Here is a 26,159-nt window from a genome sequence, read left to right as displayed (position 1 = left end):
GCAGTCACCCTCCAGGCCTGTTTCCCCAATATAAACTGAAAGTGCATGACAGAATTGAAAGGCTCTCTCGCTGGTTCCTTCACTCCACTCGCCAGCAACGTGGTCAGTTCAGGGCTGGAAGGAGGAAGGGCGATGAAGACAACTTGAGAACCAAGAGGGGGTTGGGCGAGGGAGAAGCGATATGGGAGTTTGGGATTTCAGAGAGGCAAAGGCAGATCCCTCGACTCTGGTCATAAACCCCAAGCTCATGGCCGGGGCCCCACCCATAAGTTTCCACAGACTAGAAACCATCGCCACTACTCCGACTTCGGAGAGGAAAGAGGAGGCGCACGCCTTTAATCCCAGCACTTGCGAAGCAGAGGCCGGCGGATCTTTGTGAGTTCGAGGCCAGCTTGGTCTAAAAAGTGAGTTCCAGGACAGCCAGGACTGTTACACAGAAAAACTCTGTTTCAAACCCTCCCACCTCCACTCCAAAAAAAAAAAAAAAAAAAAAAAAAAAAGGAAAGAGGAAGGACCTCTTTGTGCACTCATTTCTGAACTGCTCCGGCAGTTGGATCCAGTCCCGCAACCCGGGCCCACTCGGTTAGGCAACCTCAAAGGGATAAACCACCCACCGCCTCCCAGGCTTGCTCTGCCAGCCGCGCCCCCGCCCCGCCTCCGCCCTGCCCCACCCCGCCCGCATCCCTCTCCTCCGCCTCTGGGCCGGAAGCCTCCTCCCCCTCCGTATCCCCCATATCCCCAGTCTGTACCCCCTCCCAGTCCCTCTCCCTGCCTGGGTCCGGGAAACCTCTCTCCGCCCTCTTCCTGCTACTTCAGCTCCGCCGGGTTCTTCCGTCCATTCCGAGAGCTCAAGACCAGCCCCTCCCAGGATCCTCCCCGGCCCCGCCCCTGCACCCCCACCCGGCCACGCTCCTCCACTGCGGGGCGGGCGGGGGCTGGAGGGGGGGGTCGCTGCACCCTCCCCGGCCCCGCCCCCGGCCCCCGGAAGCCCCTCCCCGGCCCCGGCTCCGCCCCCCGAAGTTTCTTGGGCCTCGGGCGGCCGGCGGGACAGAAAACAGCGAGCCGCCGCCCGGCTGCACATAGATGGAGCAAGCGGAGCCCGCGCGGCGCGGGCAGCAGTAAGCGGCTAAACGGCCGGATCTCACAGACTCGCCATGGAGGAGGAGGTGAGGGCTCTGCCAGACGGAGTAGGGTGCTGGACTGGGGTCCTGCCCGCTCTACCTGAACGGGTCTCTGCACACTCTTTCCCTTCCTTCCTTCAGGCAGAGCCTGGACCGATGGGGTAGGGACGGGGTGGCGGTTTAGTCCTGCATCTCGCCGACAGCATCGTCCGTTATGTTTTGGGCTTTTCTCACCAACTGGGAACAGTGCCTGTCATGATTCCCATTGGATTGGCGGGGAGACTGAGGCCCTGGGGAGTTGGGTGACTTGCTGAAAGTAGATTGGGTTGCTCTGTGCCTGAATCCCGTTACACCCTTTCTTGACTTCTTGCCTGCCAAGACTCGTGAGGAGTCAGACTGCTTATGCTTATGTGTGTGTTAGGGGAGGGAAGTTCTTAGGGGTCCTAGTTCACTGTCTCAAGGAATGAGACTGTAATGAAACCTGGTGGCAGGGCCGAAGAAATTGCTTTTGTCTTCCATGTGTAAATCTCTCAAGAGTCCCCACTGCTTTTGCCCTTGTCTATCTGAGGATGTTAGTTGAAGGGTCAGGTCAGCTACCTCCCTCGGAAGCAAGGGCTGGATCAGCAATGCCCCCTTGAGATTCCTCTGCCCTCTGCTCTCGCAGCGTTCCCGTTATCCAAGGTTCCAATACACAGCAGTCACCTGCTGCATGCTCATGAAATGAGTAAAAAGAAGACTTTCTTTTTCTTATCCTTTGAAGGGTGGGGAAGAATGATGAAGCTTTCCCCTCCGGAGCCACCCTGCCAGCTGGGGTGCCTTCAGTGAGCTCAGCTGCCTGCGTTCCTGTCAGTGTCCCCTTGCGTATTTCCCGGAGCAGCAAGGCTCTGTTCCCTGTAGGCTGGACCCTGAGTTTGTGTGGGATGGTAGATAAGTCACTTCCCCTCTCGGTTTGTGTTTCCTCTTCTATAAAACATAGGGCCTAACCTCCTCCCCTAGACCTGATAGTTGGATTGTGATCCCTGCACTCAGAGTGGGTCCAGGTAAGGGGCAAAGGCAGGCCCCTGTTTTGCTGTGGTTTCTCTTGCTGTTCCGGGTGGGGCTGCTGCCTGCCCCTCCGTTCCCCTCCTGCAATGGCTGTGCTCTCTGTCCCAGGCCCCTCCCTTGTTCCCAGAGGATGTGTGGGTCAGGATTACTCCATCTCCTGATCTGCTCTGGTCCCCAGCTGAAGGAAGTCCTCCTGGGGCTTCCTGGGCTCAGCACTGCCCTGTGCTCCCTCTGGTTCAGAACTGCTACCATTGCTACTTTCTGGTTCCAGATACCAAAAACTCCTGACTATCCGCTCATTAACATCTTGCCCATGCTATTTTACCCGTCCAACCCCATGTCTCATCCAGAGTCGGGAGCTCTCTGTGCCTGTCCTCTCTTTGGTACCCCTAACTCTTGTTGCTTCCTACTTAACAGTTTTCCCTTGTTTCCCCATGCCTGTGTCCATCCTTCTCTTAAAAGCCTCTTAATTATGGCCACTGACCCTCAGGCCACCTTTCCACCTCACCTTCACATAGCCGCTTCCCGCCCTCCTGCTTTGCACTTCCTGGGTCCCTTGACCTCTGTGTAGGATGTAGGATGGTGGTCCCTGTCAGGCTGAGGCTTGGAGAAGTGCTGGGTTGGGCTCTAGCATCTGTCTATCTGTGCTTTCTGGTCTTCATTTCCCCAACTGTAAAATGAGAAGGGAAGGGGAATCCAGAAATCTGATAATGTGTGTGCAAAAGCTTTGAAAACCAAAAATATCAGTGGAGGTGTTGCTGCTGGCCCTGGAGTAAGGTTAGAAACCTTAGCTCTCGGCCTCCCTGGTTCTGCCCCATTGCCCACCCCAAACCACCCCTTTCCTGGCTCCAGACTGCCCACTTGCCCTGACCATTACTGAGACAGGCGTGGCAGCGTCCTGTCGCAGGTTTTATGACACTGGGCCAACCTCTCGTGCTTTCTGCTCTGCTTTGTCTCTTTTGTAGCAAAAGGATTGAGAATATGAAGTGTTCTTTGTAATTTTTTTTTATTTTATATGCATGGGTGTTTTGCGTGCATACGTGTCTGTGAACCACTTGCATGACTGGTGCCTCTGGAGGCCGTAAGAGGACACCAGATACCCTGGAATTGGAGTTAAAGATGTTTGTGAGCTGCCATGTAGGTGTCAGGAATCGAACCCAGGTCCTCTGGAAGAGCAGCCAGTGCTCTTAATTCTGAGCCACGTCTCCAGAGCCACGAGAGTGGGAAGTCTTTGATGCCTTTTTGCCTTTACTTCTCCTCGTACATCTGCCTTCTAAAAGAACTTCTGTATCAATCCCAGGCCCTTGTTGCAGCAGAAGGCTAGGATGGAGGACTCCCTCAGGGTAAGTGTCATGAGTTTCCCCACAGACAAGTGCTCCCTCAAGCAGGAGGTAGCCACCCACCCTCCTAAAGCTTCCCTCAGACAGGCTGTGTACTGTCTTTATTAACCTAAATGATTCCTTAGGGCAGGGGCTGTATTTTCTTCTTTTTCCATATGCTTCATTCTAGGCCTCTGATAGAATAGATCCTTAATTTTTTTTTTTTTTTTTTTTTGTTAATTTGAGACAGGGTCTCACTATGTCATCCTGGCTGGTGGCCTAGTACTCCCTATACAGACCAAGCTGGTCTTGAACTCAGAGATCCTCCTGTCTTTGCATCCTAAGTGCTGGGCTTAAAGACATTTGCCATCATGCTTGTCTTGGAGCTGGGTTTAGTCAAAGGGCAGAAGTCATCACAAGCTGCTTGCCATGTGCCATGCCAACAAGGTTTCTTTTGTCTGTTGTAACTTTACTGTAGCTTTTTGTGTCTCTCTTTCTTACTCAGGGTCAAGGCAACTTGTCTCTTTATCTTCCTTGCTTTTTGAAAGAATAGCCCTGATACACTTCCATGTCAGGCCTAGGAAGCCAGACTGATGCCATGGGGTACGTCAGGAGTTGCTTGCAGGAGGCAGGAGGAGAAGGCCTGCTGAGGATGGCTGGGAGGGGAACAGAAACAGTGGTCAGCTGGTCAGTAAGAAGAGAGGAGCTGGAGAGACTGGGCTGAGCAAGACAAAACCTCCCCTGTGAATCCTGCCAAGGGGAGGGGCGCCATGTTAAAACTTACTGGGGTATAGCCAGACCCCTGGTGGGAGGAGGTCTAAGGAGGCAGGGAGGGAGTTTGGTGGAGGGTGGAGGCAAGTAGGACCCTGGCATTTAGCCAGGCCTCCCGTAGGATGGCTGGGCTTTGCCTCACACCATCTGCAAACCCTCGACTGTTCCCTTCCCTAACCTCCTCTAACCCTCCTGCCCAGTCCATACTGGTCCCCACCCACCTTACAGACCTTGGACTGGTCTCCCTAGCTCATCTAGTCTTGGTATTCACTAGGCACTCTGGTGTTCATTCCCCGTCCGGAGATGACAGCGATCAAGGCCTAGGTTCTAACCTTGGCCCCCAGAGCTTCCAGCTGATGTGAAGTTTTACGTAGCAGACAGTGGAGGAGGCAGATAGAGGAGATCACAGGGGCATGAGATCTCTTTTAAAGGGTGGGTGGTGGGTTGTGCTCCCTGGAATCAGAAGAGAAACTTGGAACTCAGAGATGGGCGATGTGAACAGCAGCTTCCACAGTCCCCACAACCTTGTTCAGGAGACACTGAGAGCTCAGGGCCCAGGGGGTGGCCAGCAGTGCTTGCTGGTGTGCTGATGAGTGTGTGTGTGTGTGTGTGTGCGTGTGTGTGTGTGTGTGTGTGTGCGTGTGTGTGTGTGGATTCCTACTCTGTAGTTCTTCTCTTCCAGTCCTGGACCTTGTGGCAGCCTACCTGGGTCACTGAGAGACTTAGGTCCCTGGACGTCCCCCAGCCTGTGAGAGCATGCTGTGAGCAGTGGCTAGGGAGAATTAGGTACATGGCTGAATGGGAGAATCTTCCATTATTGTCCAGGGGCCCTGAAGTCTCTTCCTCCTTCCCCTGGCAGGGTGGCTACTGTCAGCCTCCTCACTTCCTCATTCCCGCATCCGGGAAGATCATTTGGAACCAGCCCACTTCCCCATTTCTCTCGCCATGCACCAAGTTAGAAGACCAGAAGGGATATCCCACATTCCTGGAGGTGTGGGACCAGCAGATATAGCTCAGCTCTCGTTCTAAATTGAGAACCAGATCTAGAGAGAGGTCCCTGAGACTCGAAGGGGGGGGGGCTGGCAGTGATGGGCAGAACGACAGTAACAAGAGTGACAGCTGCCAGTTACTGAGCTCAAGGTATGCTAGGACGTGTGCCTTGTTCTCATTTTAGTAACAAAGGTGTATCAAGCCCTTAACTGTGTGCCAGGCACCGTCTAAGCACAGCAGTAAACAAAACAAAGTCCCCTGCCTTCATGGAATCCTATTTCTATATTGGTCTTAGTCAAAAGGCAGAAAAGCAAATGGATTCCTACTTATACAGGAACTGTTAGCATCTCCACTTCCCAGGTGAGCAAACCGAGACAGAAAGAAGTGGCATCGTTTGCTCCATCTCCTTCTGGTCTATGTGACGTGGGCTCCAAAGCCCACACTCCCAGAGAAGCAGAATGTGTGGAGTTCCAGGAGGAAGAAGGGCTATAGAGAGACACTGGCTGGAGCCTCTTTGCCATAACACAGAAGCCAGGCCCTGCCCAGCTCCTGACAGCTCACCACACTTCTATCTGCCTGGGCTTGTCCTTCCAAAGACATCTGTGGCCACAGGGTGTCTCTGGGGAGAGGCGTGCCTTTCAATGGGGCCCTTTTTGGAGCTCTATGTAAATTATAACGCGGTTGGAATTAGTCGGTGTCGATTCCCTTCTAGTGTCCTCTGGATTCTGATGCACTCTTGAGCCTTTCTCCGCCGCCCTCTCGCACTCAGGACCCCAGGAACCTCTAAGTTCAGCACAGTGGTTAGAAATAGGGTATATTTAACTTTTTATTTTTACAAATAGAACTTTGGCGTTCATTAGGTATCAAAGAACAAGATTAAGTGCTTAGGACTCAGGGGTGAATCTGACCCCATCGGGTAGACCTGTAGACGTTTGTGTTCCTGTGTACCTAGCACCCAGCCATCTAAGCAGGTTGTGAGACCCTGAGACTACCGTGTAGCTACCTTCTACAGAATGATTTGAACTTAACACCAGCCTGTGACCAAAGAGACAGTTCCCAGAGTCTTCATCAGAGGAAGTAGCCACCCCACAGTCCTACCCGGGCATGGGGATGAGAGCTAAGGAGTCCCCTGCTTCAGGACAGGAAGCTGGATTGGAGTCTCTAGAAAGTCAGGAAGGTATATATATATATATAGATAGATAGATAGATAGAGAGAGAGAGAGAGAGAGAGAGAGAGAGAGAGAGAGAGAGAAAGTGCCTTACACTGACTGGTCCTCCTGTCCTTCTAGGTCTGGCTTAAACATCCTCTATTTCAGGATGTCTTTCTGGGCTACCAGGTCCCCAGTATCCTCTTACATACCAGTGCCTGCTTGTGGCCTTTTCTTTTTTATTGCGTGTGTGTGCATGTGTGCACGCATATGAAAATCAGAAGCTTGTGAGAGTTGGTTCTCTTTTTCCACCATGTGGGTTCTGGGGATCGAACTCGGGTTACTAGGTTTGGTGACAAGCACCTTTACTCGCTGAGCCATCTCCCCTGCCCCTTCATAGCACTTTACGTTAGTTAATGTGTGTGTTCCTGGGCATTTGCTTGTTTAGCTGCTCCATCTCCCCACTGTGTACTCGATGAAGGAAGGTTGTATCACTTTTGTTCTCTTCCCAGTGACATGTGACATTATATGGGCTCAAAACATTTGTTCACCAGTTTAATAAACACAGGGAGGCACGGGAGTGGGAAGAAAATGAGTTCAGAGAGACCTACTTTGGATTTTGGTTCTGTCTCTCTAGCCACATGATCTGAATTGCAGTTTGCTGCAACTGTGGCTAACAGTGCTGCCGTATTGGAGAGCAGTTATAAAAGTTAGGTGCAGCTATGTGTGACGTGCACGGTACAGGGCTCACGTGTAAGGTGGTGGCTATACTGCTGTTTTTTCTGATATCCATCTAGAGGGCTCCTGAGGAAGCTTCACATAGGATGATGTACCCAATACTACACGCATCCCCTGTGTGATCTGTGGACCATATGGCTTCATGGCAGCAGCCCTCATGATGTGTCCTGGTACTGTCTTACAGAGTATGAAGGAGGGGAGCGAGAAGCCTCGTGGAGCACGGACAGCAGACAAGGCTGGCTGGATCAAGAAGAGCAGTGGAGGGCTCCTGGGTTTATGGAAAGACCGCTACCTGCTCCTCTGCCAAGCCCAGCTGCTGGTCTACGAGAATGAGGTGAGGGCTTGCTTGACCCTGACAGCAGAGACAGAGCGAGGCAGGCAAGCCAGCAGGAGGACCCTAAGACTGGGGCCGGAAGACTCGTTCCGTTTTGCTTTTGATTTGGTTGCTTTTGTGTTTGATTTGAGACAGGGTCTTACTATATAGACCGGGCTGGCTGACTGAAAACTCATACACATGCACCTGCCTCTGTCTCCGGGTGCTAGAGTTAGAGGCGTGTGCTGTCACACTGACCCCCACTTCACCGCTGACATGCTGTGTCACTCTGGGCAAGCCTCTTATCTCCTTTGGGTCTCTGTGTATATTATGGGGGTGATACTTCAAACTTAGAGTTCCTCAGTGAGGAGTCTGTGGCCCTCTGTGCATGTTGTACTGAGTCTCCTCAACTACCTACCTATACGCTGGAGCTTCCTGGGTTTGGCCAAAGTCTCACAGAAGCACTGAAAAAAACCAAACAAACAACTGAAGATGTTTCAGTCAGCACTGGCACGAAAAATGTTAATTAACCCTTAGCCTTCATACTTTTTTTAAAATATAATTTTTATTTTATGTGTATGAGCATTTTCATTTATGTGTATATGTGCACCTCGTGTATAGTGCTGAGGGAGGCCGGAAGAGGCCTTCAGAGTCTCTGGAACTGAAATTGCAGATGCTTGTGGTATAGGTGCTGGAATCCAAACCTGGGTCCTTTGTGAAACCAGCAGTGTTAACTGCTGAGCCATCTAACCAGGCCCCCTTTCATTTATTTTTTATTTATCTATCTATCTATCTATCTATCTATCTATCTATTTATTTATTTATTGAAACAAGCTCTCACCTTTCAGCTGGGTTGGAACACCCTATGTAGATCAAGCTGGCCTCACAGAGATCCACCTGCCTCTTCCTCCTGAGTGCTTGGATTAAAAGTGTGCACCACCACCATCCAGACTTTAAAATGTTAAACGACAGGAGTGATAGTGAACACCTTTAATCCCAGCACTCACAGAGGTGGGGGTTTATCTGTGAGTCGGAGGACAGCCTGGTCAATATAGAGAGTTCCAGGACAGCCAGGACAACATAGAGAGGCCCTGTCTCAAAAACAACAAATGAAAGGACACACAAATAAAATGTTAAATACTCCTTGCCGCCTCCAACAGCAGATGTCGCCTCAAGGGCTTTCCAGTTGGAATTGGTACTAGAAACTTGCACTGAGGCTTTTTCCGACTTTGTAACTGCCTGGCTGTTCCAGAGGCTGAAAAGCTGCAGCCTTCCTCTCCTCTAACACTGAGCTAACAGTTGATACTTATTAAACATTTATTTCTTTATACATTTACATGTGTACAACACATGTGTATGCGTAAGTGTTCATCTGTGAGGGCTTGTATTGTCAAGGCACACGTATGGAAGTTGGAAGACAGCCTTGGGTGTCAGTCTCCCCTTCTGCCTTGTTTGAGGCAGCGTGTCTCTTGTCTGCATACTCAAGGCTAGCTGGACCACAGCCTCCTGGGGATTTTCCTGTCTCTGTTTCCCATCTTATGGCAGAAATGCTGGGGTTACACTCAGATTCTCATCCCCTTCCGAGGCTTAAGATTTGGACAACCTAAGGATACTAAAATTGACAGCCTTACACCTATAATCCTAGTAAAACAGGAGGACTGCCCTAAATTCGAGGCTAGTCTAGATGATAGTGTGAGACCCTGTCTCAAAACAAAAGCTAAAATTATTAGTTAAGGAAGCATCAGAGATGCTGTTACACAAGGACTCGAAGGAAAGGTGGCTATTCTTCTTGGTGCTGGGGTTGAGGCTACAGAGGCCCATTGGCTGAGAATGAGGCAATACTGTATGTCTTCATAGATAGATTCTGTGAAGATAGAAGGAGCCTGCATCTTACCTATCAGCCTCTCTCAGCCCCTTTAAGGCAGCTTCACACATCCCTAAGTGCCCTGGGCCACGAAAGCACAAGTAGCCTGATCTAAGGGTTTCAAGGAGTTGCCTTTGAAAAGCTTCCTGTCAGCCACACGCCTTTAGTCCCAGCACTCGAGAGGCAGAGGCAGGCCATCTCTGTGAGTTTGAGGCCAGCCTGGTCTATAGAATGAATTCCAGAGCTACACAGAGGAAACCCTGTCTCCAAAAATGAAAGAAAGAAAAGAAAAACACCTTGCCTGTCCTGCTGAGTCCCCAGGAGTCTGGATGACGGAGAAGCCGTGGGAGAACAGTAAGGAATGACGATGAGCAGACAGCCTCCCAGATGTTCCGCGCTTACCAAATTAGGATGTGCCACAGCTGGGAAAGTGGCAGACGAGGGATATTTTTATTAGAAAAAGCAAAGGGGGGGGAGGATGGTTGATATTTTTTTTTCCAGTGCCAGCTGCTACAGGAGCTGAGTGACAGGCTCTCGGCTGTCAGCCCGTCAGGCGCTGCCATACTTGTCCTAGACTGCCTTTCCACATCTGGCCACAGCTGGGAAGCGGGCAGGGTTTCACATTCCCTAAAGATGAAAAATCCAAATCATACTTAAAAAAAAATCACTATGAAAAACTTAAATGTGATTCCAAGAACTTAGCACCCAGGGATGGAGAGCTTGGCTCAGGAGAAGGAATTGAGAAATGCTTATTAATTCAATTCCTCTTTCTGATGTAAGGAACTAGGCGAGTGCAGATGGCTCTTGGCTGCTTCTCTGCTGTCAGAGGCTGATGTTCCAAAACTGTTGCCCCCGCCCAGTGCCTCCTGCTTTATCCTCTCTAAACTGCAGAAGGCCCTGGATGATTCAGCACTTCGGTGTTGAGTTGCTGGGTAGTGAAGACGGAGTGAATTTGTTCCTAAGAAGAGGGTGCATTTGGGCTGGTAGTTGTCCACTGGGGAGCCTGGGTAGGTGTGGGTGTGAACTGTTGCTGGAGCTTCTCCTGTATGCCAAGGTCTTACTCTAGGCTGGGCACCATTCTGGCAAACTGGTACTGTGTGTGTGTGTGTGTGTGTGTGTGTGTGTGTGTGTGTGCTTTTAAAGGCAGGGTTTTGTGTGACCCCACCTGGCCTTGAACTAGCTAAGGATGTCCTTGAATTTTTAATTCTCTCGCCTCCACCTCCCAAGTGCTGGGATTATAGGTGTGTGCACTGTGCTGGCTAATTGTGTCAACCTGACAGGCTGGAGTCACTTTGAAAGAGGGACTCTCTGCTGAGAAAGTGCCACCACCACACTAGCCTATGGGCAAGCCTGGGCTTCATTTTCTTGCTTGATTATTGATGTGGGTGGTGCCACCCTTGGACTAGTGGTCCTGGGTGCAGGCTGAGCAAGACATGGGGAGCAAGCCAGTACGCAGCATCCTCCATGGCTTCCATTAGCTCCTACACCCAGATTCCTGTTCCTGCTCCGGCTTCCCTGGATGATGGACTTCAGGTTGTAAAATGAAACGAACCCTTTCTTCCCCAAGCTGCTTTGGGTCATGATGTCTATCACATGATAAACTAAGACAACTGCCAAGACTGATGACCTAAACTCGATCCCAGAACCCACATGGTAGAAGGAGAGCAGTGATCCCCCATCCAGTTGTTGTCAGCCATTAAGACAGCCACCATGCCTGGGTTGTGTGGTGCTGAGGAAGAAACCCAGGACTTTGTACATTCGAGACAAGTGTTCTAGCACCCTATAGAGCTATAGCTACAACCCCTGTATTCCTCTCTTGAGAGCTACTTCATGTGGAGTGCCTCTGGGGAGCATATGGAGACAGACACACAGAGACTAGGAGAGAGCTGACCAAGGGTGAGATAGAACTGTGATCTTCTGTGTCGAGGCTCAGCATTCCTGGCATCTAGCCTGGTAATTGGCAAGCGCTTTTTTTTTTTTTAAAGATTTATTTATTTATTATGGACACAGTGTTCAGCCTCCATGTATGCCTGCAAGCCAGAAGAGGGCACCAGACCTCATTACAGATGGTTGTGAGCCACCATGTGGTTGTTGGGAATTGAGCTCAGGATCTCTGGAAGAGCAACCAGTGCTTTTTAACCTCTGAGCCATCTCTCCAACCCTGGCAAGCGCTTTATAGGTGTCTGCATGCCCCCTGTAGTGGGTAAGACACAAGAGCACTAAGATTTGGGGGATCATGGCAGGTTATCAGGGGAGCTTCCCAGAATAGAAGAATTTTTCTGGTCTGTATGTTTCATGGAAGAACCTGAACAGGATTAAGGATCAGGGCTTAAAAAGATGCGTGGAAGCAAAAATGGGAACTGACACGTGATAGCACCTGGGCAGAGTGAGCAGGCTGCCCTGGCCATCGAGTCCCTTTTCCCCCTCAAGAGGCTGAGGAGAAAACATGTCAGCCATCTGCCCTGAAAAGTACTGAGCTCAGCAGGGCAGTGGTGGCGCATGCCTTTAATCGTAGCACTTGGGAGGTAGACACAGGAGGATCTCTGTGAGTTCGAGGCCAGCCTGGTCTACAAGAGCTAGTTCCAGGGCTATTACACAGAGAAACCTTGTCTTGAAAAAACAAAAAAGAAAAGTACTGAGGTCTGAGCCTCACCCTAACATTGATCTGAGATGCTATCTGGGCGTGGGGGTTCTTATAAAAGTCATTTTGCCTTTTCATTTACTTACTTACTTACTTGTGGGGTGGAGGGACATATGCCATACTGTTATTGTGGCAATCATAGGACAGCTTGAGGGATCACTTCTCTCCTTCCACCATGTGGGTTCTGGGGGTTGAATCCAGGGTATCAAGTCAGGCAGTAAAAACATCCATCTACCATCTTAGTCAGGGTTTCTATTGCTGCACTGAAACACCATGACCAAAAAGCAAGTTGGGGAGGAAAGGGTTTTTATCAGGCTTACACTTCAGCATTGCTGAAGGAAGTCAGGCCAAGAACTCAAACAGGGCAGGAACCTGGAGGCAGGAGCTGATGCAGACGCCGTGGAAGGGAGCTGCTTACTGGCTGACTTCCCATAGCTTGCTCAGCCTGCTTTCTTATAGAACCCAGGACCAGCAGCCAAGGGACAGCACCACCCATCACGGGCTGGGTCCAACCCCATTGATCACTAAATGAGAAAATGCCTTAGAGCTGCACCTCATGGAAGCATTTCCCCAACTGAGGCTCCCTCCTCTCTGATGACTCTAGTTTGTGTCAAGTTGACACACAAAACCAGCCAGTACACCTACTTAGCCATCTTGCTGGCTCTGTGTGTGTGTGTGTGTATATGTGTGTATACATGCATATACATATATATATAATTTATTATATATGCTACCACCATACCCAATATTTGTGTGTGTGTGTGTGTATGTATGTCCCCACTGCATTTAACTAGGGTTGCTTACATGGCCATAAGTAGAGGGTCATTTACTTAAGCAACAGTATGTTAACAATGATTACACCACCAGGAAAATGACGACTTCTTCCTCAGCAATCATTGGCTGGCTGCCCTAGCCCCTCAGGGCTGAGTGGGGGCTCATGCTCCCCTCTCCACCCATGACAGAATGTTGGTGGGGGTCTTATAAAGGTAGCCACTGCTGCTGTGAACGGATGGTTGCAGCGGTCGGACCATGTCCAGGAGACAGTGTTCCACAGCTCTCCTCCCTACCCTCTGGCTCTCACATTCTTTCCACCCCCATTTCCATGATGCTCTCTGCTCCAAGGGATTGATGGAGATGTCCTGTTTAGGGTTGAGCACTCAACAGTTAGTCATTCTTGAAACACTTTGATCAGTTTTGACCCTCTGCATTAAAGTTCATCGGTGTAAACAGAAATCCTCCAGCCAAGGCTGAGAGCAGCACTAATCTATGAATTATAAACATATATGTAAAAGGCATTAGGGAAGCAATAGCAGTAAGTTCCCAGCTAGGACCTCTCCAACATGGTCTTTGACCAGGTATTTTTTATTCTATTCTATTTTATTTTTTGTTGTTATTGTTTTAAGATTTATTTTGTGAGGCGGCGGTGGCACATGCCTTTAGTTCTAGCACTTTGGAGGCAGAGGCAGGAGGATCTGTGAGTTTGGGGCCAGCCTGGTCTACAGAGTGAGTTTCAGGACAATTAGGGCTGCACAGAGAAACCCTGTCTCAAGAGAGTGAGAGAGAGAGAGAAGTTAATTTTATTTTATGTGCTTGGATGTTTTGCCTACATGTGTATATGTGCACCACAGTCATGCCTGGTGTCTTTGGAGGTCATAGCTTCCCAGGAATTATGGATAGTTATGAAACACCATGTGGATGCTAGGAACTGAACTCAAGCAACTGCAAGAGCAACAATTGCTCTTAACCTCTGAGCCACCTCTCTAGAGCATGATAGGTTAATAATAGCAGCCAAGAATTCTCTTCTGTAGGGCAGACCTCAGATCTGGTCAGAGAGAAGCTGGCTGTACCCGTAACAGTTGTGACTCTGTTGCACCAACGAGCGCATCTTGCCAGACTGATGGATTTGTCACTTGCAGGTTTCTAGCTGGGAAAGACCATTGATGACTGTTTTCTCCCAGCAGTCTGCATAACACCTTCCAGCACAATGGAAACTAGCCAGCTGGGAGGCAGCCTCCTGCTTAGTTCCATGATTTCTCTGTCCTGTGGCCAAAGTGTGCAGTGCCTTTAGCAGATTTGGATGTTATTAAAAGCCTCAAGGCTGCTGAGACTGAATATGTCTGGCATAAAGAAAGAGTTCTCAGGGGTTTGCTTACACTAGGGTCACCTGGAGTGATGGTTAAAATTCACATTATCCCCAGCACTTGGGAAGCAGAGGCAAGTGGATCTTTGTGAGTTTGAGGCCAACCTGGTCTGCAGAGCAAGTTCCAGGACAGCCAGGGCTACACGGAAAAACCCTGCCTTGAAAAACAAAACAAACACACAAACAAATTCACATTTTCAGCCCATGCTTTCCAAGTTTATGACTGGATCAGAAGGTACCCACAAAGCTGCATTTCTAGCAAGTTATCAAGTGGCATTGGATGTGTTGGTCAGTGCTTTTGTAGTTGTTTGCATGACCCTGGCACTAAGTGGTGGGGCCCTCAGAGGCTGAGAGCACTAGATCCTACACTGGGAGGGCCACTGGCACAGAGCAATCAAAGAAGCATCAATCAAGCTGGCTGGTGGTGGCGCACGCCTCTAATCCCAGCACTTGGGAGGCAGAGGCAGGTGGGTCTCTGTGAGTTTGAAGCCAGCCTGGTCTACACAGCAAATTCACGGCCACCCAGAGCGCGCGTTCTCTCTCTCTCTTTGTGTGTGTGTATACATACACACACGGCCTGCTTCTGCTCCCCAGGAAGTTGTACCAACTGGGTCACCTCCAGAAGAGGAACCAGTTAACCACTATTAAGGGAGAGCTTATTCTAGGCAGCTTGCCCGAGAGGTATCCTATGCCCAAAACCTTCTAGTGTCAGGGCTGGCAGGCAGGAAGTTTAGAAGGCAGCCTGGTGTGTGTGACAAAAATTTTCCTGGGGAAACAAAACACTCATCTAGTCATCCCAGATAGGAAACCCATGACAGACAAAATACGGATACCACCAAAGTCCAGCTTGGTGAACCAGTGAGTTTTATTGGAGTTACTTACAGGAACATGGGTTCGAGGTCACTTACAGGAGCAGAAATGACTCAGAGACAGCTGCATCACCACAGCCCACCCAGCATGGGCGACCACTCACAAAAGCTGGGAACTTGGAGCTCACTGCACAGCAGCAGCAGAGCGGGCTGGAGAGCGTCCTCCTTGGGTGCCTCAGTTGGCCCAAACCTCTCCCAGGTAGCTTTTCTTTGCACCTCAGTTTGTCTGGGTCTTTGCAGCTGGGCTCTGCTTACCATGGTAGGGAACCCAGCATCTTCAGGGAGATCTTGAAGCCTTTTTGTTGTTGTTGCTGTTTACCTCCCTGCTCGAGGAGCTCCCCCGAAGGATGGAATGTTTCGGTCTTGGATGAGTCAGTCACAGAACAACTAGCCAGTGGCGGCCAGGCACCGTTTGGCCACTGGCCTACATAGTGATGAGGCCGGAGTGACAGGCTGGTGGAGGGGGGGTGTTCTTACGCTCTTGCCCTCTCTGTTGTGTGTGGCCTTCAGCCTGGGGTGAGAGGCCCCTCTGCCTAGCTAGCAATCAGAATGGGGAGATGTTAAGTGAGGGAGCCGGTTGGCTCAGGATCACTGGGCTGAAGTCAGGGTGTGTGAGCCCACGTGTGTCTGGTTCACGCTCTTCATGGGAAGCTCTCACTGTGTTTCATGTCATCTTGGATTCTTCTAGGCTGCCTCTTCCACAGATTTCTGTCTGACCACTGTGTCTGCACAGACCCCCAGGCATCCTTTTCTAAACCTCCCTATCTTCTCCTATTTTTGCCTCTCATCTTAGGACCACTAGACCCCATCCTTAGGCACAAACCCACCCCTTACTGTGTATCCCACTTCTTTGTGTGTGTCTTTGTGTGTGTGTGTGTGTGTGTGTGTTTTGTTTTTTGTTTTTCGAGACAGGTTTTCTCTGTGGCTTTGGAGCCTGTCCTGGAACCAGCTCTGTAGACCAGGCTGGTCTCGAACTCACAGAGATCCGCCTGCCTCTGCCTCTTGAGAGCTGGGATTAAAGGCATGCGCCACCACCACCTGGCTGTATTCTGCTTCTTAATCCTCATGGTGAACATTGTGGACACGTGCCGCCAGCACACGCTGGCACTGTTTCCTTGCCAGGGTTTGAATACCCTACACCTTGGTGATACGGTGTTCCTGCCCAGTAGGATCAGAGTCTGGAATGTATATTCAGTGACTGAGGTTCTCGGAGGATCTGGCTCTCATCTCACTTCTTTGGCCTCTCTCTCTCCAGGATGAGCAGAAGTGTGTTGAGACGGTGGAACTTGGAAGCTATGAGAAGTGCCAGGACCTTCGTGCCGTCCTCAAGCGGAAGCACCGCTTTATCCTGCTGCGATCCCCGGGAAACAAGGTAGGGGCAATCCTGAAGGCTGCCTCCCTGCAGGCCAGGATCTGCCTGGGAAGATTAGCGGATTAGCGTGGGGAAGAAGGCAGCCTGCAGGTTCCATTAGGGGGGCTGAGACTTACACTTCTGTGGTCCCTGCGGTCCTGGAAGCTGGAAGAGACCACAGTGCGCGTTTCTCATTAGTCTGTTCCGCCCGAGAATGTATCACCAGGATGGGGTCAGGTTTATGGTATCCTGAAGGTCAAGGTTCATTTGATGTCTGTTGTTTAGGGTACTTTGAGGACGAGAGAATGGTCTTTCAGGCCCTGTAAGCCCTTTCTTGTCCTGGAGTCCTGCTGCCCCTCTGAGCAGAGTATGCGCTGTGTTCGAGAGGTGCAAAGTACACACAGGTCGGCACCTTTGTCTGCCCATGCATGTGCACTTCCTTATGCACGGATACCACTTAGCCATGTCAGGACCACTGTGTGCGTGTCTTCTGCGGATGTGGAGTGACAGGAGGTTTGGTCTCTTGTCACCTACTTTGCCAGCTCTGGGACTCAGCCAGTGCTGTGCGCTAGGTGGGTCACCCAGCAGTAGGACCCCTTCAGAGGAGCCCGTCCATCCATACAGCAGCTTCTCAGCTTCTGTGGTAACAGCCTTCCCCCACCCATGACCCTTCCAAGAGTTGAGGCTGGTCTGGGGGATGGGAACAGGACAGTTTGGGAGGTGGACCGGAGCCAGCAGTGCTAGCTGTGGAGACGAAGATACAACCAGACTCCTGCTCAAGGGCCCTTGACCCTCATCATTCCGCACTAGAGTGGGGCTCCCCAGAGGCCACGCACATCCTCCTCCTTTGCCTGCTTTTCCCATCGCCCTGGGTGTTCCCCAACTTCCTTGTGGCCTCTAGCTGGCCAGGAGGTCACGTGACCCTGGCTGTCTGGTCCTGAGGCTGCCTTTTTTCCCTTTCTAATCAAATAAACAAAGACTCCAGTGTCTTGTGTGCCCCACTCCCCCTGCTGCTTCATCCCCACGCCCCTGTCCATGAGGTCACAGACAGCGGCTGCCAGGAAGCAGGGTGGCCACTGCTGGGCCTTGCTGCCCTGCTGATCTCGGCCAGCTTGGCCCTTTCCTCTTTCCGGCCTCCTCTTCCCCTCCCCCCTTTTCCTATCTGCCATTCTGCCCTTCCTCCTTTCCCAGGCCTTGGCTGCCTGTTCTGCAGCCGTTCTTATTAGCATGGTTTCTCCTGCTAGAGCCTGTGTTGTTAGAGCTTCTTCGGGGGGCTTGTGGCATGGAGCTGTAGCCTGAGCCCACCAGGCATAGCTGCTTGGTGTCCATTCTGGTTGTCCCTGTGGCAGTCATCCCTGTGGTATGCGGAGCTCACTGAGACAGGATCACACTGTACTTGACGGTAGAACTGGATCCCCAGACATTGTGTTCTTTCATCCCTGTGGGTCCATTGACCAGAACAGTAGGTTTTTCCTGAGGCCATATCTCTCCGAGGGAACCAGTACCCTCCCTGCAGCCTGTGGCTGGCGGACTGGGCCAGTGGAGAAGGGGCAATTGAGTCCGGTAGTTTTGTTCTCAGCCCTTTGAGAACTCAGCGCCTGACTTCTCCCTGCTCCACTCCTGCCGCTACTGACTTCCCGTGTGTGTTTCTCAACTCTGAGATGCCAGTCTGTACCAGGGAGGGGACCCCATAAACCCTGAACCCCTAACAGGTATGACAGCAGGGGTCAGAAGGGCTGCCTAGACCCCTGGCACCTCGCAGGATTGGGTGGCCTTTGTAGTCCCGCTGTGCCCTGTGGCCTCTGCCTGAGACCCTGCAGCCCTGAAGGCTGGGGTGAGAGGAAGCTGCCAAGGTGCCCTAGGGTTTTCTGACTTAACTGCAGATCTGCTGCCAAGATCTAATTTAGCCCGGTCATGCAAATGAGCATTTGGCTGTGGCCGGCATGGAGGGGGGGGACCTAGGGTCCTGTATGAGGAGGAGGTGGTGCTGCCAGGAGGAAGTTATATAATGAGGATGCTGAGGGGGGCCAGGCCAAGTGCACTGTACTGTGGTGTTACATAACTGACTGGCGGAGCGGCAGGAGGTGCTATCTAATACCAGGGCGGGGAATGGGCAAACTGGCCACACCAACAGAGAACTAGGGCATCTTGAGGTCAGAGAGTAGGCAGCCGCCCAGAAACAGGGCGAGGGGAGGAACCTAGGCCGGCTCATTCATGGGCTGTCTCATTCACCTACTCTTACTGAACACCTACTGTGTGCCGGGCTTTAGTTCTTTCAGCATTGCTTTGTAGTAAACTGAGTTATCCCGTTTCATGAATGAGAAAGTAACACTGCCCAGGCGAAGGCTGGAGTGCTATTCGCACGCCCTCTGGTCAGCTCCAGATCTAGTTCCTTCGGTACTTTCTTTTGAGACAGTCTCAGGTATTCAAGCTGGCCTTGGATTTCTGACTCTCCTGCCTGTGCCTCTGCCTTCCAGTGGCTGGGACTGCAGGCATGCACAGCCACACCTGGTTTGTGTGGTGCTGGGGACTGAAGCCAGGGCTTCAACCAATAACTAAGCGGCATCCCCAGCCCTAGATACATCTTTTTAAAACAATTTTGTCACAGGGGAGGTGGCTCAGTGGTAAAGGGCTGACTGTGCTCACCTGAATACACCTGTAAAACCCATGTGGGTATGGTGCCCTGCCTGTGACCCCAGTGCACGACAGGCAGAGACACGGAATCCCTAAAGTAAGCTGGCTAGCCAGAGCAGCCACACGGGGAGCTCCAGGTTCCGCCAGAGTCCCCGCAGCCTGTATAAGTTCAAACACACAGACGGATTTTTTTTTTTTAAGACATGGCCTCACTACGTAGCCCCTGTCCCTGGCTGGCCTGGAACTCTGTGTAGGCCAGTGTGGCTTCAGAGTCATAGAGACCCGCCTGTCTCTACCTCTTGAGTGCTGGGATAAATGACACGCACCTTCATTCCTGACCAAAGTTTCCTTAACTATTTTGAGTGAACTTTCAGAGGCATTAGCCTCACTCTTCAGGTGGTGCCATCACCACCATCCTTCTTCAGAACACTTTTAAAACTCACGAAACTGCAACGAAATCCATTAAATACTGGCTCCCACTCTCTCTTCTCCAGTCCTTCACAGTCACCGGTCTACTTTCTGTCTTTGGTTTTTTTTTTCTAGGTACCTCACAGGGGGAGGCAGTCAGTCTCGGACTTGTTCTTCACTTAGTATGATTTTATTTATGCATCTTATCCCGAGACAGAGCCTTATGAAGCAGGACAGTATCAGAATCCTTTCTGCAGGACGGGGCTGGTTGCCTCCACGCCTCCGGAAGCTGCCGGCTGGAGGGGGCCTCTCTCTTGATGCTTCCCCTCCCCACTTAAAGCCCGAAGTCAGAACCACTCTGGGTCACTCAGGCTGCCTAAAGACCCCAAATGTGAGCCCTAAAAATATCTGCCGTCCTCCCCACCTGTCTCTCACAGGTCAGTGACATCAAATTCCAGGCCCCTAGTGGAGAAGAGAAGGAATCCTGGATCAAAGCCCTCAACGAAGGGATCAACCGGGGCAAGAACAAGGCTTTTGATGAGGTATGGGGTGCGGTGCTCTGGAGGGTTCTTTGTTCTCTGACCCTTCAGTTTAGGAGAAGCCTGCTCCCCGCCCCGCCCCATTCCACCCTGCCCCTCAGCTCCATCATCGCTACAAACACTGGGGCTACTTCATTTAATCTCAAAGCCCTTCAACGTGAGTGGTAGTGTCCAGTTTCTACCAAGGAAACTAAGGTATGAGTAAACTGAGGATTTTTTGTTTGTTTGTTTGCTTTGAGACAGGTATCTCTGTATAGTGTGGACTGTCTTGAAACTCGCTTTATAGACCAAGCTGGCCTTGAGCACAGAGATCTGCCTGCCTCTGCCTCCTGAGTGCTGGGATTAAAGGAGTGTGCCACCACTGCCTAGCCGTGAGCTCCTTCTTCAGTTGGCCCATGGACCTGAGCTGGGCAGGGTTTCCCTGTTTGTCTGCAATGACCTTCATTCCTGAGGCCCCTGTGCTGTGCATTACCATAGGGTAATGGTGGTTTAAAAAGTTAGGCTTGTGCTAGGTGGTGGTAGCAGATCTCTGTGAGTTCAAGGCCAGCCTGGTCTTCAGAGCAAGTTCCAAGACAGGCTCAAAAGCTACACAGAGAAGCTGTCTCAAAAAACAAAACATCAAACAAACAAACTTAGATGGCAGAAGATGAGACTTGAGAGACGCCTCCTTGCCCTGTTCCAGCCTGTGAGTCCTGTGTGTTCACCCGTGTCACTGGATCACACTCAGCCTTTCACTGTATGGAAAAAGTGACTATATGGGAGAAGGGATGGTGGGCCACATCATGGATGGTAAAGTGGCCACAGAAGCCATGACCTCACAAGTCTCTGGCAGTTTTGGCAGGTTCCCTCTGTTCCTCAGTGGAATAAGAGTCCTGCTCCCTCCCAGGAACAGGCAGTTAGTTCCGGCATTGAGAGTCCAGACCTCCCATGTGATGGGCCCACCTTTCCTGACTCAGGGAAGAGAGGCTGCCTTCTACACGGGCAGACCCAGCCATAGAGGCCGTGCCCTCTCCTGGCCTGGGCATGGGTTAGGAGAGTAAGAGAGGTCAGGGCAAGACTTTGATGCATGCTAGGTCCCAGAGGGTCCTGATCTGGCCTCCCCTCCTGTCCCAGTTGAGCCCCCGAGCAGTCTCAGGGCTGCTAGACTGAGCTGAAGGAAAGCTGTGGAGAATGAGAATTGTCACACTCAGCAGAGGGAACACCGGTGACAGGGTAGACACAGAGAGGAGTGGAGGTCACAGTAGGGAGACACACGTGGGCAGTGAGGATGCTGAGTGCAGACCCTGACTCTGAGTCTGGGCAGTGAGTGTTTCCTGTCTTCCCAAGACCTGGCAGGGACTCAGCTGCTTCTAACTCCTTCCCAGGTAAAAGTAGATCAGACCTGTGCCCTTGAGCATGTGACACGGAACCGGGTTCGTGGGGGTCAACGGCGCCGGCCACCAACAAGAATCCACTTAAAAGAGGTAAGGCCTTCACTTGGCTTGAATAATGGGAGGTCAGCGGACCTGGGATTCCAGGTCCTTAGGGTGGCAATTGACACTCAGGGCTAACCTGGAGTTGGGGCTTGCTAAGTGGTATGTGCTTAGGAAGGACAACAGAGATGTTTGGGCCCTTTTCCAGTTGTGGTTCACACAGTGAACTAGGACAGAGGAAACAGGCTTGAGAAGCTAGTCCCTGTGACTTAGAGGTCGTCTTCCAGCAGGAGGGTAGGCCTGTTCCTATTAGCTGTGACTAGTTCAGTAGAGGGACAGCTCCAGGAGACTGGGGCAGGAGGGACCATGGAGGAGGAGTTACAGTTGAAGCTGGCACCAGGTTAGTTGATGGGTGGGAGCGAGAGGGACCCTTGTTGGAGGAATTAGTAGGAGCTAAGGCACCCGGCCTAATAATTGAGGCTGTGCTGTGGGGCTCAGTTGGTTTGGGGGTTAGACTGGGCATGAAGGGGGAGGAGCTATGGAGGCCTTGATGCAGGAGTTGGGGATATGATTGAAGAAATGTTCCGGAGATCTCTCTGAGATCCTTAGGGTAGATTTGGGTTGAAGGAGGGAGAAATGAAGGGAGAAGGATTCCAGGCTCTGTCAGGGGTTGAAGAGGAAGAGAAAGGGGTTGGTAATACACAGTGAGAAACAAGAGATGTCACAGGCCCAGATACAGGCGATTTGGGAAAAGGTCCGGGCAAGGGGAAGTGGTAAGGAGTAGCCTCGACAGTAGAACTGTCGGGGAGAGACTTTAAAGGCCAGGAAAAAAATGCTCAGCAAATAAGACACTTAAGGCTATCAGCAATGGCTGCTGCGGGAGAGAAGGCTTTTGACAAGGAGAGGGCTGGTAGCCAGTACAGAGATCGTCAGGAAACACTAGTAGAAGCAAGTGGACTTGGGTGGCTTAGGATTTGGGAACATCAGCACAGGACCAGGCAGTCGCAATAGCAAAGGAAAAACTGAGGGGAAAGAAAGTGGCCATGTGTGCAGAATATTTTCACAGAGAAGGAGTCAGTTTAGGGCTGCCAGGTACAGCTGCAGGGGCCCCCAAAGCGGAGAACCACAGGCCGGAAGGACACAGGGTCCTTGGAAGATTTGTTCTGTAGTGAGGTAGCCTGCTCTTATCTGTCAGCTGAGAGAGGAGTCGCAGAGAGAGAAAGGAATGGCAAGCCAGGAGAAGGTGTGCAGGAGGTTGAACTCAGCCTTAGAGAAGAGACTCTGAGAATTTAGGGAGGGCCCTGCCTCAGTAGTGATCCCAAGTGTTGGCCATACCGCGTGGTGAGCGCAAAAGTGTGTGAGAGTCCTAGCCTGGACTCCACCCTCCCCACTCGCGCACCATCTGAGGGACCTTGGAAGAGGCTTCCTGCTCAGCCCAACTTTGTGACCTCTGAAGCTCCCTGGAAGGTCCCTGTACTGTGAGGAAGGTCCCAGAATCAGGCCAGGTCAAGGGCAGAAAGGCTGTATAGAGCTCTCTAGGCAAGCAGAAGTAGGTGGAGTAAACAATTTGGGGGAACCTGTATCTGACCCAGTGGCCATCCAAGATGACACCTGGATACCACCCTCACACCAGGTAGCCAGTGCGGCTTCTGACGGGCTTTTGCGCCTGGACCTCGATGTCCCGGACAGTGGACCACCAGTGTTTGCTCCTGTCAGTGAAGCGGATGAAACTCAGCCCCACGAGCCACCCCGGGCTCTCATGCCTCCTGCCAAGCCCTCCCCGGTACCCGAGACTTCCAGCGCTGACCACAGCATGGGGACTCCTGCAGGAGAGAGAGCCCCGACTCCTGTCTCAGCAGGCCCCGAGGCCAATCCTGAGAGTCCAGAGGATGCGGAGACCCCAGCAGAGGAGGACAGTGACTTTAAGAGGCTCCCTAACAGCACATTGTCTGAGAAACTGAAGGTGAGCTGGGAGAACCCCAGTCCAGAGGAGTCTTCTGCTCTTGAGAGTGCCCAGCTGCCCAAGGTGCTCTCCTCGGAGACTCCAGAGACTGCCCCCAGGGAGAGCAAAAAGCCCCCTGCACCCCCTCCCAAGATCCTTTCAGAGAAGATGAAAGCCTGTATTAGTGGGGTGGATGCTTCTGGTCCATCCCAGAGTTCTGAGGCCCCTGAGACCACTGCTTCAGGCCCAACACAGGTCTCTGTGAATGGCATGGATGACGGTCCTGAGTCTGCAATGGGCACCCCTGGAACTGCTCCACAGGAGACAAGAGCAGCCCCAGCACACCCCTCCTGGGACTTGCCATCCCAGTTTCATCCTCGTTCCTCTTCCCTTGGGGACCTACTCAGAGACGGGCCTCGGCATGCACAGCTGCCCAAGGAAAAGTTGTATCGGGCCCAGCTGGAAGTGAAGGTGGCCTCGAAACAGACAGAGCAGTTGCTGAACCAGGTGCTGGGCAGCGAACCACAACCTGTGTGTTCCGAGTCCTTGCTCAGCCAGGCTGTGGAGCAGCTGAGGCAGGCTACCCAGGTCCTGCAGGAAATGAGGGATTTGGGAGAGCTGAACCAAGAAGCGCCTGGGCTAGCGCAGCAGAAACGTAAGGAGCTGGTGACCCTCTACAGGAGAAGTGCACCTTAGGCCTGCCAAGCCCGAGGCACAAGCTCACCTACACGCACGTCACTGCCTAGCCTTGCTAAGAAATGAGCTACAGCACAGGCTGTGGACACACCATCGGAGCTGTCAAGTTTGGCCAGGCCTTGAAGCTCCTGATGTCCTTTCTACCCTACCCTGGCTAGTGGTGCCAGGTATCACCTGGGGCTACCTGGCAGGCTATCTGGCCGGCTCCCTGTTCCGGCCTTTTTCCCAGGCTCTGGGCTTAGGATGGAGCACATACTCCTGTGGTCTTTGTGGTTGTTGCAAAGTGCCTCAGGCCTTTGGCACCATGCTTGGAGTTTCCGGGGTGGCATCATCTCGGTTCTCACCCCCAATAGTTTACATTCCTGACTTCTGTGGAGAGCACAGCTGAGCTGCCTGAGGCTCCCATCTCCTGCTCATCAGGCAGCTTCCAACCAGCCACACCCACTTGGAGTAGCTATAGGGACCTTGGGTCCAGGCTGTAGGGTCATCTGTCAGCTGAGTGAAATCTGGCCCTTAGCTGGAGCCTAAAGAGGGGTAAGCGTCTGGGTGATGGAGCCATTTGCTCTGCAAACCGGATCTTTCCGGCAGTGTCCCTTCCCCTTTAGAGAGCTGTCATTAGATGGTCAGATCTCAAGGCTTTCAGGGGAGAAGAGGAACGCCAGCCTCCTGGTGCAGTCTCTGCTCCCAGGCCAGCTTCTATCCAGCCTTGCACAGTTCCGAAGATGAAAACCCTAGAGTGTGGCCTGTGTTACCATCGGAAAAACCTGTATGCAATTATCATTAATCAACCTTCACAGGCCTCTGCCCCCACCCCCGCCTCCTGTGCCTCCCAGATGGGATTTATCTGGGTCTCTGTGGTTCTTCCTCAGCTGAGACATGCTCTGATAGCCACCCCCTTTCCTTCACATGCTGGAGTCTGTGACTACAACTCACCTCTCAGGCCCCTGGTGGGCTGCCCCTCCTGTCTTAATGAGAGGAGTGTTTTCTCCCCTCGCCTTCCTCCCTCCCTTCCCCATCGCCTCTGGCTCTGGGGGCTACCCTAGAGTCTTCAACCCACTGTGGCAGCCAGCAGGACTGAGGCTGGAGCCTGGGCTGGGGACGCTGGGGGAGGAGCCCTCACCTGGGATCTGCATGTGCACTTTTGTTTACTGGAAGAGAAGGGAGGGTCACAGCAGCCAGTGGCCTTTCCACTCACCCTGCTCCCAGCCACCAGTTGTGCCCACCGAGGCCTGCCGGCCTGTGCAGGCTGATGCCTTCATTTCTGTGCTGTCACTGCCTTGCTGTGGGTCGCAGTCAATGGCAGAGCGAACAGCAATGTCTGGCTCCTGAGCCCCCCCCCCCCCACTGTCAGCCTCAAGCCATACTCCTGGGGCCCCTATGCCAGCCTGCCTGTCCCTCCATCTCCTGTACAAGCTGTACAAGAACAAGAATGTCTTTAGGTGTCCAGTCCTGATTCCTTGCCATCGTCCCTTGAGAACAATCGCCTTCTACAGCAGCAAGAAGGCTGCTGGACTTCTGCCAAGTCACCTACTTCCAGGAATTAGAGCCCCAGTCTGTGCTGTCAAGTGATTAGTTGGGCAAGCAGTCCTGGGGTTACTACCTTAATGGCCAAATGCCACTGGCTCCCTTGCTGGAGGGGTGGGTTGGGGATGGGGACTGTTCAGGGCTGCCTCCCTGTCACTGCGGAAGGAGGCGTCCAGTGTCTTCTGCTTATCAACCATCTTTCTTGAAATTTGGCAATAAATCTCATTTTATGGAACTTCTCTGCCCCAAGCCTGTATGTTGGTATGGGAGCGAGCACGGAGGCCAGCCCCCAGGGAGCAAGGGGCTTGTGGCAATTGATCAGGGGCACTAGCAGCTTCCAAACTCAGTTCTGGAAAGGCAGTTGTCATGCTTTTAAACACTTAAACCTGTGCTTTTTAAAAAGTCAATTTCACGCCTTTAATCCCAACACTCGGGAGGCAGAGGCAGGCAGATCTTTGAGTTCGAGACCAGCCTAGTGTACAGAGTGAGTTCTGGGATAGCCAGAGCTGTTACACAGAGAAACCCTGTCTTGAAAAAAACAAGATAGATAGATAGATAGGTAGATAGATAGTTTAAATAAATAAGTCAAGTCAAACCTATTCTGTGTTTTGGAACATACAGTGATAAACCACAGCAGACTTAAAGTCAGAATAATAGTTTTGTTATTTCTTTCTTTGAAGAAATAACAGGATCTC

At 51.8% G+C, this 26,159-nt stretch overlaps 1 protein-coding gene across 2 annotated transcripts; it reads left to right on the top strand.

Moving 5' to 3' along the window:
• The first annotated feature begins 1,010 nt into the window (after positions 1-1,010).
• Positions 1,011-25,699, top strand: Plekho2 (pleckstrin homology domain containing O2). 2 transcript variants are annotated; one of them, XM_050151980.1, is made up of 7 exons: positions 1,049-1,166; positions 3,466-3,508; positions 7,316-7,465; positions 16,214-16,330; positions 19,789-19,893; positions 21,255-21,353; positions 22,936-25,699. In XM_050151980.1, exons 2-7 carry the CDS (start codon positions 3,491-3,493, stop codon positions 23,938-23,940), a joined length of 1,494 nt encoding a protein of 497 aa, XP_050007937.1. In that variant the 5' UTR covers positions 1,049-1,166; positions 3,466-3,490; the 3' UTR covers positions 23,941-25,699. The 2 variants fall into 2 exon arrangements, with proteins under 2 accessions (XP_050007938.1, XP_050007937.1); XM_050151981.1 differs by lacking the exon at positions 3,466-3,508 and having other exon boundaries at positions 1,011-1,166.
• Positions 25,700-26,159: the final 460 nt, after the last annotated feature.

The sequence above is a fragment of the Alexandromys fortis genome, unplaced genomic scaffold (assembly GCF_014885135.2).
Source record: "Alexandromys fortis isolate MF-2015 unplaced genomic scaffold, M_Fortis_MF-2015_v1.1 scaffold_70, whole genome shotgun sequence".
Lineage (NCBI taxonomy): Eukaryota > Metazoa > Chordata > Mammalia > Rodentia > Cricetidae > Alexandromys > Alexandromys fortis.
Note: the sequence above shows the minus strand (reverse complement) of the source record. Positions and strands in the feature narration are given on the sequence as shown.

Excerpts from the sequence above, each read along its gene's own strand:
- Plekho2 (XM_050151980.1), top strand. Across the intron at positions 16,331-19,788 it reads TGCGATCCCCGGGAAACAAG|GTCAGTGACATCAAATTCCA; the intron begins GTAGGGGCAATC and ends TGTCTCTCACAG. Across the intron at positions 19,894-21,254 it reads AGAACAAGGCTTTTGATGAG|GTAAAAGTAGATCAGACCTG; the intron begins GTATGGGGTGCG and ends ACTCCTTCCCAG.